Source organism: Leopardus geoffroyi, chromosome B3 (genome assembly GCF_018350155.1).
Source record: "Leopardus geoffroyi isolate Oge1 chromosome B3, O.geoffroyi_Oge1_pat1.0, whole genome shotgun sequence".
NCBI classification, from domain to species: Eukaryota; Metazoa; Chordata; class Mammalia; order Carnivora; family Felidae; genus Leopardus; species Leopardus geoffroyi.
The window spans coordinates 18,190,765-18,204,288 of record NC_059337.1 but is presented as its reverse complement, the minus strand read 5'-3'; the positions used below and the strand labels follow the sequence as shown (position 1 = coordinate 18,204,288).

General features: G+C 34.8%; 1 protein-coding gene and 1 long non-coding RNA gene across 15 annotated transcripts in view; both read right to left on the bottom strand.

Annotated features, from left to right (window-relative positions):
• MEF2A (myocyte enhancer factor 2A) overlaps positions 1 to 13,524 on the bottom strand; it is a 167,542-nt gene that overhangs the window by 35,622 nt on the left and 118,396 nt on the right. For 7 of the 14 annotated variants that reach the window (XM_045448773.1, XM_045448777.1, XM_045448770.1 and 4 more), the window contains one exon: positions 2,697 to 2,828. In XM_045448773.1, the coding sequence (XP_045304729.1) occupies positions 2,697 to 2,828 (132 nt within the window). Of the gene's footprint in view, positions 1 to 2,493; positions 2,632 to 2,696; positions 2,829 to 13,524 lie in introns of all 14 variants that reach the window. The other 7 variants (XM_045448769.1, XM_045448775.1, XM_045448767.1 and 4 more) reach the window with 1 other exon arrangement.
• On the bottom strand, positions 166 to 1,982 carry LOC123582560. Its single transcript, XR_006704461.1, has 2 exons — positions 1,917 to 1,982; positions 166 to 1,683 (listed from the first exon to the last, which is right to left on the bottom strand). It is a non-coding gene; the product is annotated as an uncharacterized LOC123582560 (long non-coding RNA).

Sequence of the window (13,524 nt, the reverse complement as noted above, 5' to 3'; positions counted from 1 at the left end):
TATGTTTGACATGAACCTTTTCAATTTCAATATTTATATATGAATACATATATGCTAATACATACATAATTTCAAATACTCAGAGATGAAAATTAAATGTCAGAAACTGATATTAAAGTTGTGTTGTCAAATTTAGACATAACAAAATATATCACTGTTACCAAGTAAGCATAAAATTAGCACTTTAATAACGCAAACCAGTTTAGGAACATTACATTTCTATCAGGCAATTACAAGTATAACAAAAGGGGAAAAATATGTACACATATTATGAACTTATTACACCAAATGTGGGACATTATAAATAAGCCCTAGTTTTATTTAATTGACTGACAGTCTTAATGGACAAACGAAAAATAAAAAAAATCAAGTTATATATACACAACGCAATGCAATCTGAGTATAATGAAAATGCAAAGAAACAATCTACACAGGAAAATTACTACTGACAACCTATCATCTTTAAATTGTATGAAGATTAAATTACAAATATTATAAATGCTATCTTCTTTTCCTCCTAAACATTCCACACACCCCCTTAAAATAGTATTTCCTATTTCTTCTGGCATTTCCTCCATAGATCACATACAGTATACTTGTTAACCATGAAAATAACAGTTCTCTTTATAATATCTCTATTATAGAGAAAGGAAAAAGGTTTCCTCTCCCCATATTTTAAAACAGTAATTGCAAAGAGTGGTAACACTGCTAATTCAAAGTTGGGAGAATATAAATAGTTTATGTACTCTATTCAGTAGTAGCTTATTTCCAATAGTAGTTATAATAATTCATTAACTGATATAAAACAATGGATATATGATAATTTTTTTCAAAGGTAAAGCAATTTTATTTACACAATATTTTTGCAGCTTAACATTAACTACAAAGTCACCAACATCCATATGAGGCCAGAAGGGATTTGTTTGCTACTGTTTTGTTTTTTAAGAATAATAAATGGTATCAGCACAAAAATACTTCCTTAAACTTATTTTTCATGAGCTTCTTATAATAGAAGATTACTTTGAAGAAATAATCCATGATGTATACTTTAAGGCATACTTTTTAAGAGAATTAACTCTGATAATAAGTAACTCTGAAATAAATATCAGCATTGGAACCAATTTGTCCCATGAAGCCTACAATACATATATAACATTAGAAAATCAGATCCAGAATAGCTGTCTTAAGCAGCTCTCCCCAATGAGCTTCCCATGAGAATTCTTTCAAGAACTATCAAAGGAGCATGAACTCCAAAAAGTACTGGTTGCCATGATGGTTACATGCATGAGCACAGAAAAATGTTAAGCCAACTATCTGTTCTGCAACCAGCTTAAAAACATTGCTTCCTTAAATTAGAAGTGAGCCAAGGCTTTCTTCCTCAATATGTACACTATAAGGAAAGACCAGGAGTTTGGACAGATTTTGTTAAATAGTTTTGGGACATTACAAAGAGCCAAAGGGTAAGCTACTACTATTATATCAACTATACAAAATAATTCAAAATAATTCTGAAACACCAAATTTGTAATAAATCTGTTACAGATTTTATAGTCTCAAGATCGATTTAAAATACATGTAATATTTTTCAAAAGTCATGAGTGGGAAAGGGAAATCTTATATGCACCTTGTATTTACAAATCATGGAAATTTAGAGCTAGAAGGGACCTTAAAAATTACGTAAACCTGGGGCGCCTGGGTGGCGCAGTCGGTTAAGCGTCCGACTTCAGCCAGGTCACGATCTCGCGGTCCGGGAGTTCGAGCCCCGCATCAGGCTCTGGGCTGATGGCTCAGAGCCTGGAGCCTGTTTCTGATTCTGTGTCTCCCTCTCTCTCTGCCCCTCCCCCGTTCATGCTCTCTCTCTGTCCCAAAAATAAATAAACCTTGAAAAAAAAATTAAAAAAAAAAATTACATAAACCTGGGGTGCCTAGGTGGCTCGGTTGAGCGTTCGACTTTGGCTCAGGTCATGATCTCGCCGTTCATGAGTTCCAGACCCACATCAAGCTCTATGCTGACAACTCAGAGCCTGGAGCCTGTTTCAGATTCTGTGTCTCCCTCTCTCTCTCTCTCTGCCCCTCACCCCCCTCACACTCTCTCTCTCTCTCTCTCTCTCTCAAAAATAAATAAACATTAAAAAAATTTTTTTCTTTTAAATTACATAAACCAACTCATTCATTTTATAGATGAAAGAACTGGAATCCAGGATGTTTAGGTGCTCTACCCAAAGAGAGAGCAGGGGATAGTTAGAACAGGGGATAAGAAGTAGAATTTGGATTAGGATGTTTTCTCTTCACTTCTATGTTTAAAGACCCTGAACATGCACTATTATAAGACTATAACCAATTTATTTTAAAGTTCTATGAAACCAAAAAAAATTAATGAAATTTCTTCCCCTTCTACTTACTGGTGTCATCACCCACTGTGAAAATAAATAAGAACTGTGGCCAATCTCTTCATGCACAAGATAAAAGCACAAACCATACTTTCGTACTCACTGCGATTTTATGATTCCGCATCATATTATCAAATTCCTCATTAATTTTTTTATATTTTTCTTCTGTATGTGGAGTTAGCACATAGGAAGTATCAGGGTCTGGGCTGTCGCACCCTCTGTGTTCCTTCTTGTTCAGAGCCTATATAATGAAGTTAACAAAAAGGATCAACAAATAAAAAGTAGAGGTAAAGTAAAAGTACTTACAGGGCCTCGTTTGAAAATAAAATCACTATCTTCATTTAGTTTGCTGAATCTGTCCTCCGAGAGTGGACTGTGCTCAAAGTAATCGTCAGCATCAGGGCTCTCACAACCATTAAGGCCTTTCTTTCTTAAAGTCTGAAATACAATTGGAAAATTCACACACAAATGACACTAACTTGCCATGAGTTTTTTGTAAAATTTATTAAGAGAGCACAGACTGAATGAATTATTACAAGAGCCACTGAAATGGTTTTAAATGATCACAAATGTATACTCTAATCCTTCAAATAAGGTAAACCTTAGATATAAGCAAAATGAATGTCCCGCTGTACATTAAGAAAAAAAAGAATATTTACTTGTTTGGATTGTTTCTTCCCAAACTTCCTAGAGAATACTAAATTACTCACAGCTCTGAAGTTATAGCCTGAATATGATTACAGCCTGATCAACATATCTGACAGGGCTAATGAGTATGAGAACTGAAATAGAAATGTATCAAAATGATGCTCTGAGAAGTTATCATTGTACCTTCATAAAATGAAAATTTCAGGAACTTCAACTATTGAAACTGATTTTCACCTGAGAGTCTTTTCTATTCACCAGAATTAGCACCATATTCCAATAATTTCATTCCTAATTTGTTCTTAAATACTATGATTTTCCTACATAATCTTGAAGCATAAAAACCCAAATACTTGTTTACATAAGACAGTAATGACTCCCTCCTTTGTAGGATGTACATATTAGTGATTTTCCATATTTTTAAAACTTGTAAAAAAAAAAAAACAATGTTGTTTAGCCTCTATCTTTCCCCCTTTTGCTAGCTCTTTCTATAGAGCTTCTTCATGGGCTGATCTAATCCACTGAATTGACTTTCTGGGGAACTTTCTTAAGTGTTACCAAAGTACCTCCTGGACTCTACGTTGACTTCTTTTTCTGCTTACTTTGAGGCAAAAATATAATGAAGAGTTGGTTTTCTGATTTTTAATTTTTTTTTTCATTAAAGTCACCAAGAAATGACTTGTCCATCCATTTAAATGAGTAACTTTAACAGCAAGGGCTTAACAATCTGATACATTAATTTCCAGAATTCCTAAATTTTTAAAAATCCTGATGGGTTGTATTTTAAAGTAGAATTACTGAGTTCAATAGCTTCAACAGCTTTGAGACTTGTTGATTTTCCAGCCAACACTAAGAAGTTTTGGGAAGTTAAAATTTTCTAAGTAAATTAACAGAGTTTATTTGATTGGGAAACAAAGTTTGATCAATAGACAAGTACTAGATAAATTTGTTAATAAATGATTATTTAAATTAGATGTAAGGTATACTTTTAATTAAGTCATAATAATAAATCTTGATATCCTTTATTTTTTTCAATACTTTATTTATTTTTGAGAGAAAAAGTACAAGTCAGGGAGCGGCAGAGAGCGAGGAGGACAGAGGATCCAAAGCAGGCTCTATGCTGGCAGCAGCAAGCCTGATGCAGGGCTTGGGCTTGAACTCATGAACTGTGAGATCATGACCTAAGCTGAAACTGAGTTGGAGGCCCAACCGACTGAGCCACCCAGGCGCCCCTAAATCTTGGTATCCTTTAAAACATGATTTACAATAATTATGCTTATTCTATAACTTTTTTCCTCAAAAGAATATAAATACACAATAGTTTAAGCTTCAAGAATTTTTTTCTTGGTTTTTCTGTAGTCAAATTATTATTTCACCCATTTATTATCATCATCATCATCATCTCTTTAGTCAACGTGACTTTGCTTTGCTGAAAGAATCCTAAGAAATCCTAAGTGCAGAGATGTTAACTTCTCAAATGACTTGGCATGCACCAGGAATCCCATACACCAATACGTGAAACCTCCACCACGACATAATCACTAAGCATGAGCACAGAGCAAACTCTACACCTATTTCCCCAACATTGGCACCATTGCTCTAAGTTCTCTGGGTCTAACTAACCACAAGAACTGTTATGTGTACTTAGCCATAAAAGGTCCTGGTGTTTAGAACTAAAGGATGGAGACATGTTTTCTCTCCTGTTCATGGTAGCAAGTTCTGCTTGCCAAAGCCCTGCAAGCTGCTATCAGCAATGAAGATGTTAACACTCAGAATGTTGGAACACAATGAACTCATAACCTACACAGCCCTAGAAACAAAACAAATATAGTTGATGCCTACACAGATTTCATCATGAACTTGCTGACTTATTCTAGCCTGAAATCTCTAAGAAATTTTCCCATCATATTCATGTATCTTAAGACTAGGTAATTTAGAGTCTTGCTCTTCCCCCAACAGGAACCACCAAGTACGTGCCTCTTTGAAGCCCTTTTAAATTTACTGAAGAAAAAGAATATGGCTTTTTAAAATAATCACACAAAATTTTTGTTCTACAACAATAGGGTGAACTTGTACTCATGAGGAATAACAGAGCTCTGGTATCTCCAGCTCTGCAAGCCTTCACTTCAGATGGGGTTCCTGTCATTGTGAGGGAATTTAAGAGGCTATATCGGCTCTGCAGATAACAAGCTCATGTACCTCTAGTGGATATCCAACTTGTGTCTTCTTATCACCAGAACACAAAGAGTTGTTTTGAGGACCCAACTACCATAAAAAGACTTTTTCTGTCTTCTTTATCGTCACCACATAGCGTAACAGTAAAAGTTTCTCCTGTGTCACAGGTACTAACAAATGGAATGCTGTAACTATTAACAAGGCCAGGCGAGGCCTGTAAAAACCAGGCTGGCTTCAGTTTTTTACATGCTTCAAGTTAGCCACAAGAAAAATACTTGGTCAATGAAGAAAACACAGTCTGAAAAGCTACCATTTTGAGGAATCTGCTTTTAAGTGGAAAAAATTCATTAAGGGTACTCACACTGTGCATGCTCTATAGCTATTACTGATGATCATATTGTTCCGTTCTAAAGTAAACGGTGCTTCAAAAGTTCTTTATTCTTGCACATGCAATCCAAAGTTTTCAGTGACACTATGGCAAACTTAAGGGGAAAACTTAATTATGCCAAAATAATTTCAAATTTCAGGTGTATACCATTAAGTTGATTTTCTTAAACAATTATTAATCAATGTAAGCTAACTTGATGTTTATTCTATGTTCTTTTCTATCACTGTTCCAAATATATTAAAAGATTCTAACTGCAAAGATTACTTAAATAAAATCCTAAAATGAATGCACCTATAATTTTCATCAGTGTATTTCCATAAAAGAAAAAATTTATTTTTGGAGGGGCAGCTAATAATAAGCACCTTTAAAAACACATATTTCGGGGCGCCTGGGTGGCGCAGTCGGTTTAGCGTCCGACTTCAGCCAGGTCCCGATCTTGTGGTCCGTGAGTTCGAGCCCCGCGTCGGGCTCTGATGGCTGATGGCTCAGAGCCTGGAGCCTGTTTCCGATTCTGTGTCTCCCTCTCTCTCTGCCCCTCCCCCGTTCATGCTCTGTCTCTCTCTGTCCCAAAAATAAATAAACGTTGAAAAAAAAAAAAAAAACACACATTTCTACTTGTCAAGTAGAGTTAAGCTGTATTATAATTTTAATGGCTCTTCTTTTTGTATTTTGGGCCAATTCAGTCAGGTACTTTCTACATACTTTCATCTACAGTATAAAATGTAGGTTTCAAATAATGAATGCCCTTAGCTAACATTTACCTGTAACATTAGTTATGTAAACACGGATTTTAAAAGATTTTTAGTTTTTCATTTCTTAAAGTTTATTTAAAAAATTTTTTTTTAATCTTTATTTATTTTTGAGAGAGAGAGAGACAGACAGACAGACAGACAGACAGTGTGCGAGCAGGAGAGGAACAGAGAGAGAGGGAGACACAGAATCTGATGCAGGCTTCAGACTCTGAGCTGTCAGCACAAAGCCTGATGCGGGGCTCAAACTCACAAACAGCGAGATCATGACCTGAGCCGAACACTTAACTGACTGAGGGACCCCAAAGATTATTTTTGAGAGAGAGAGAGAGAGAGAGAGATGGATGGAGACAGAGAATCCCAAGCAGCCTCCATGCTATCAGCGTAGAGCCCCACATAGGTCTTGAACTTACAAACAGAACTGTGAGATCATGACCTGAGCTGAAATCAAGCTGGATGCTCAACCAACTGAGCCACCCAGAAGCCCCAAAAGATATTTAAATGGATCAAAAATTAACTGCTAAGTGTCTTCAATGGAAAGCTACATATTGTTCAGGGCACATCCTTCTAGGTTATCTGACTCTATGGGATTTGTGCCTTTGATCTATTTTACAGCTCTGTAGAGACAGAAGTTAATTTGTTGAAACTGATAGTAATGGAAATAGTGTTGATAGACATGCAAATAAATTCTGTCTGATGGAGGTTCAACTGACTTCTTTCCTCACTATGGAAGAGGTCAGTTTTTTTTTTGTTGCATCTATGAAGCAAATTTATTTTGCCTTCTTGATGGGCTTATATATTTGTCTAATCTTTGGATTTACCTACTAACCAGCTGTAACATTTTTTTTTCCAGTTCCCTCAGTCATTCATGAGTTAAAATCTTTGACTCATGTTCATTTTATATCTAAGAGTCATAACTTTATCTTTTTTGAAGATTACTGTTTAACAGTTATGACAGTAAAACTACCCTTGACTTATGATTCATAGTAAATGTAAACTCAAGGGGGAAAGAGCTTCCTAATACCCCTTGTTAGGACTTGGTATTAGATGGAGTATGGGCTTTTATAGGAATAAATGAATGTGCTGTTAAATTTTTTGAAAATATTTGGTTAACTGATTAATGATTTGTATTAATTTATTATAGTATCAAAAATTAAGGATGTATGATCAGAGAAGGCTTGCAACTCATCAGTACTCTTCTTCAAGAAATAAAAGAGAATAATCCTTAATTCTTGTGGCAATTCACAAATCAATTGCTAATTCTTGTGACAATTCATAAATTGCTATTCATATCATAGTATCGAGAGTAGTACAATGGTCTAAAACTGTAAACCCACAATCTCCTGAAGCAGGGTTCCTATCCATCTGAAGCAAGTGAGGTCTAAGGTGAAATTCAAGCTGGTGGAGGGAATCTCCAAGGGCTGGAGATGCCCAAATTAAACTTAAAAGTAAAAGAAGGTTTTGTTTTTATCTTTGGTATTAATTAAATGAGTTTTAGCTAAATGAAGAGGAACTTAAAGCCTTCTACCTACTGATTAAAGACCTCATCAATAGGAAGGCTATGAAATTTTTAATTTGGTATCAATTTAAGGAAAAAACAGTGAAAACCATATTCTGGCTAGAACTTTCATTCAGGTTTTATCTACTTTACAACTCTGTAGGGATGGATGTTAGGTAACTTGCAGAAAATGAATAGTGACTGCAAATAATTCCTGTTCATAGAAAGTGTTTCCTGTGGAGTATCACTGATTATCACCTTGTAAAAGCTGACCAGTTTTCTTGCATCTATAAATTCATTTCAGCATCCTTCCACTATTAATATGTGGTATTTTAAGTTCTTCTTTGAACTGGTTGTGACATCTTACCGGTTCACTCATTAGTTAAGTAAGTAAAATATTTTGATATACATTCATTTTGTAGTTGTAGGAGTAATGATTATGTTTCCTTTCAAATCTAATCTGAAATTTGGAAGACCTATAGTCCCTATATTTTACAATTTATATGCACAAATTATATCAATCTTTTAAAATATTAATAAGCATATTTTAGGATAAATAGAATTTCTATTATTTTCCTCTGGAACCCCAAGCGATAGTTTTGTATTTACAACCTTCTTTTGAAATAACAGGACACAGAATCAAAATTCCTAAAAGCCTAAATGCAAGTCACCAACAGCCTAGCTCCTACTTATCAGCTCGCTTGTTTGAAACCCTTGTCTATAGGACTGTTTTACAGCTCACTATAGCCTAGTTTTAACCCCATCTTCCATGAAACTCCTCCCACCCCTCGCTTCCCTATGCTAAAATTTTAAGGTCACTTACTCTACAGAACATTCATTTAACATATGGTACCTTGTATTTACCTATCTATGTATGTACCCTAATCTATGAACTTTCAAAAAAAAAGACTAAAATCTAGATTGCTTTACATTTTCAGAGCCTAGCACAAGGTGCTACACAAACATGAAATATTTATTAATACTTGCAAGATAAAAAAACAAAATAATGAGATCAGAATGCTATGACAAGTTAGAAGCCTTCTAAAACACAAAGTTATGAATTTATTAAAACATACTTAAATAATAAGGAAATCTGGAGACATTAGTTTGTACTAGGCTGGTTGATTCACAGAAATTGTTGATATTTGACTGCTTTTGAACTACAAAAATAAAATTTCATATATATAATTTTTTTAAATATTTATTTTTTGGGAGAGTGCAAGTGGGGGAGGGGTAGAAAGAGGGGGGGACAGAGGATCTGAAGTGGGCTCTGCGCTGACAGACTGATAGCAGTGAGCCAGATGTGGGGCTCAAACCCACGAACTGTGAGATCATTACCTGAGCCAAAAATCAGACGCTCAAATCAACTAAGCCATCCAGGTGCCCCTCATACGTATAATTTCTTAATTTCATACTTATGTTTAACTCACAACAGCCTACATTCTGAAAGCTGCTAGGAGACGCTCCAGTGGGCTTTTGGACAGCAAAGAATAGAACTGAGCGTGCAAAAAGACATCTCTTGACACTGAGTGTGTGTAATTATTACCAAAGGTTCTGATTCTGGATCTTATTTTGAACCCAAGAGGCTGGTGTACAAACTCGCTAATTTAAAAACCAAAGCTATGCTTTTCTAGAGTAAGAAAAATTCAAACCATCTATAAAGGACCAACCCAGTTTTTTAAAAAAAATCTGCATCAGTACTGAGACAAAAGGTCCCACAGTTCACCAAACTTTTTCTCCTACAGAGACAAAAGACAGTACAATAACTGAAGTTTTTAATTTGGAAATTATGCTCTGATTAAAAAAGGTTAACTGGAGGGGCACCTGGGTGGCTCAGTTGGTTGAGCATCCATTTCTTGATTTCTGCTAAGGTCATGATCTCACAGTTCGTGGGATCAAGCTCAGTGTGGGGCTCTGTGCTAGCAACACGGGAACATGCTTGGGATTCCCTCTTTCCCTCTCTCTCTGCCCCTCCCCTGCTTGCATGTGCACTATCTCTCCCAAAATACATATAATAAACATTTTTTTTAAATGGTTAACTGGATAAAGATCCAAATATCGATTATTTTTACACCAAGAGCATCCGCTGTGCCTTCAGAAGAGTAATCCTGCACACCAGCCTTGGCGGCAGAGATGAGACACCATGCAGACAACCCTGAGATGGAGTTCCTGGTATCAAGTCTTTAGGAAATCAGGTATTCCTTACTGTTTGGGGTGCCACGTGCCTGTATTTTCTCAATAAATTCTCCTTTACCTTGAGCTACTTTAAATGGATTTCTAGTTCTTTTTTTTTTTTTTTTTCCTCATGACACTGATCCATCGGCATCGATTTCTAGTTCCTATAGTCAAAGAGCCTTGATGAAAAAAACTGTCATAATCGTTTAGGTCACATATTAGTAGTCTCCTTATCTAAGCCATATAATTCCCAAAAAAAAGTCAGGATAGTGCTTCCACAACCCTGAGTCCAGAAAGGGTCCCAAACCTGGAAGTAAGATAACTGAGGATTATTTTCTGTTTCTGGCCAAAGATAACTGACTCAAATAATGATACATGCATTAACAAAGATCTTTAAAGTGTTGTATTGTTCTAAAGCATTAGCAACCTCATCTTTCAAGTTCAAGGAAACATTTCAAGACCTCTGGGTATATAACACTGCTTGGCAAGTCCTGCCTGCACATTTGTCCTTCATTTTCTAGCCTATATTATTCAATCTGTTGGTGATAGCAGAGATGGAAAGAATAAGGAAATGGTAGAAAGGAGATAGGGGAAAGAAACCTGAGACAAAAACAACACTATTTAGACTTTTTTTTCCTAAGTATATCCAGGTTTTCTTTTATACAATAAACTTAAAAAGCAAACATATTTCAAAATGGACTATAAGTTAAGAGCAGCCAATTTTAAATAGATTTCTTTTAGCTTACATTCTCTTATCAGCAAAAAATACTGTATTTAAAGTTTTAGACACACTTATTCTGCAGGGAAATTATATATACACATGTATATATAAATATATATAAGCAAATACATATATACACAATCACACATATATTACTATAGTCTTTGATTTTTTTCAATAGAACAAGGAAATCTAGTCTTCATGATATTTTTCACTGTAAATAAGTTGAAATATTTAAACTATGTTAAGTCTGAAATAAGAACTGATAAAAATCCCAGGGGACTCACATTTTCTGGAATTTTGAGATATGCTACTAACTTTTAAGACTCCAGAGTCCATACTCCTGAGTGTTTACCAGAGCCCATCCCTGACAAGACTCTATTCACTACTGCCTACCAAGAACTGAAATGTTCTTTCATGTTATGCTCAATTTTATAATTGTCAAATTCCATTCCAAACTAATAGAAGCACAGTACTTAGAAGCAAAACTATGGAACTAAAAGTACTCAAAAGGTATATATGCATGGTTTTTAAATGCATGAGGAAGCTAATTAATCAACCCACAATATCACCACCCACCTTAAATCTCATTTCTGTCAAGCACCTCAGCAGTAAATGCTCCATAAATACTGGATGAATGGATAATTAGATCTAGCACAAGATAAAACTACCTGTAAAATAAAGGAATAATAGGTCTCAAGTTCCAAGGAACTTAAATGAAACAGATTTTTTTTTTAAATAAGGAAAGTTCTCCTTTCCCTCATTTTTTAAGTATATAAAAAGTTTGTAATTTTGAAAGATATTTCTTAAATCTTCCTAGGCACTCTGGAAATGCATAAAAACATTTAATTTTTTTAAAACTGTGAAACATTCAAAAAGAAAAGTGCATCAAAACTTATTAAACTCAATAATTACAAAGTGAACACCAATAATTCTAACCAGATCAAAACCAGACTAGAACCGGAAACTATATATCGCCCTCAATCACACAACCCTCTTCCCTCTAACAGAGAATACTACCTTCACTCTGTGATGACAAAACTTCCTGGATTTTCTTTATAGGTTTACACATATATGCATATCCCTAAAAATATTGTTTAGGTTTACTTTTAAATATTATGTGGATGGAATATATGCAATGCATTATTCTGTCTTGACTCCTTTACTATACATTATGTTTATTAGATTTGTCCTTGAGGTTCCATACACTTCTAGTTTGCTCATTTTCACTGAACACTGTATAGGTAAAAACAAAAGAAAACAAACCCTTTACTCATTCTACTGCAGATAGACACTGGAGTTGCTTCAATCTTTTGGCCATAATTAAAATGAAAATGGTGCTATGAACATTTTTGCAGATACAGCCTACTGCATACCTGCACACACTTCTCCAGGGTGTATTCTTGGGAATGGAACTATTAAATTCATAAAATATGTGGACCTTATGCTGGATAATGCCAAACCATTTTTTAAAGTACAGTTGACCTTTGAACACAGGTTTGAACTGTGCTGACCCACTTATTTTACTCAACCAATACAGAATACTGTAAATGTATTTTTCTGCCTTATGATCTTAATAACCTTTTCTCTTCTCCAGCTGACTTCATTGTCAGAATACAGCATACATATAATAATACATATAACACAAAATGTGTGTTAATCTACTGTTTATGTTATTGGTTAGGCTTCTAGTCAGAGGCTAAGTTTTGAGGAAGGTCAAAAGTTACAGATGGATTTTTACTGCATACGGAGCTGCTTTCCCAACTGCCAAGTTGTTCAAGGGTCAACTATGATTGTATCGATGAACCTTTCTACCCACAATGAGAATTTGCAATCCCCTGATTACTAAGGAAATGAAACACACTTCATACCTATTTGCCATTCGAATTTCCTTGTAAGTGCCTATTGAAGCACTTTCCAAGTTTTCCATTGAGTTGTTCATCTTTTCATTATCACTTTATTATCATTCTTTTATTTGAAATCAACATAAGCTTTCCTAATTTTATGTACTATAAAAATCTTTTCTCATTCTGTGGCTTTTTTAACACTTGCTTTCAGATAAAAGCAGGTTCTTTATTTTAATAAAATCAAATTTATCGGGTTTTTTTTTTCCTTTACATTTTTTATGTCTTGTCTAAGAAATCCTTCCATACCTCAAAATCATCTTCAAAAAAGCTTTTCTCTTTGCCTTTTGCATTTAGGTCATAATCTTCCTGGAGGCAGATTTTGTGTAAGATAGTTGGTTCCCTTCATGATTTCCTATATATATATATATATATATATATGAAACACACACACACGTGTGTGTGTGTGTGTGTGTGTGTACATGTCCCAGCACCATTAATTTAAGATTTGTTCTTTCCCCTATGATTAGTGATCACAGCCATATATACACACGGTTCTGTTTCTGAGCTTTCTATCCCTTCACTGATACGTTTGGCATTTGCTATTTGTGCCATTGGCATAGTTATCTTCATTACCACAATTTTAAAATTCGTTTCAATATATGACAGAGTAAACCCTTTCACTTTGTTATTCTTCAGGCTGTCTTCTTTTCCTCTTGAATTTCCCTACATTTCAGAATCTGTTGTTGAATTCTTAAAAAAAAAAAAAATCCTTGGGATTTTGACTGGCATTTTCTTAAACTCTATAAAGATTATTTATTTTTTTGTAGCACAGATGTATATAACATTGAGAGTTCCAGTCCACAATAATGGGATAATTCTGTCAAATCAACCTTGCATTCCTGAGATCAATCCAACTTATTCATGATGTATACTGTC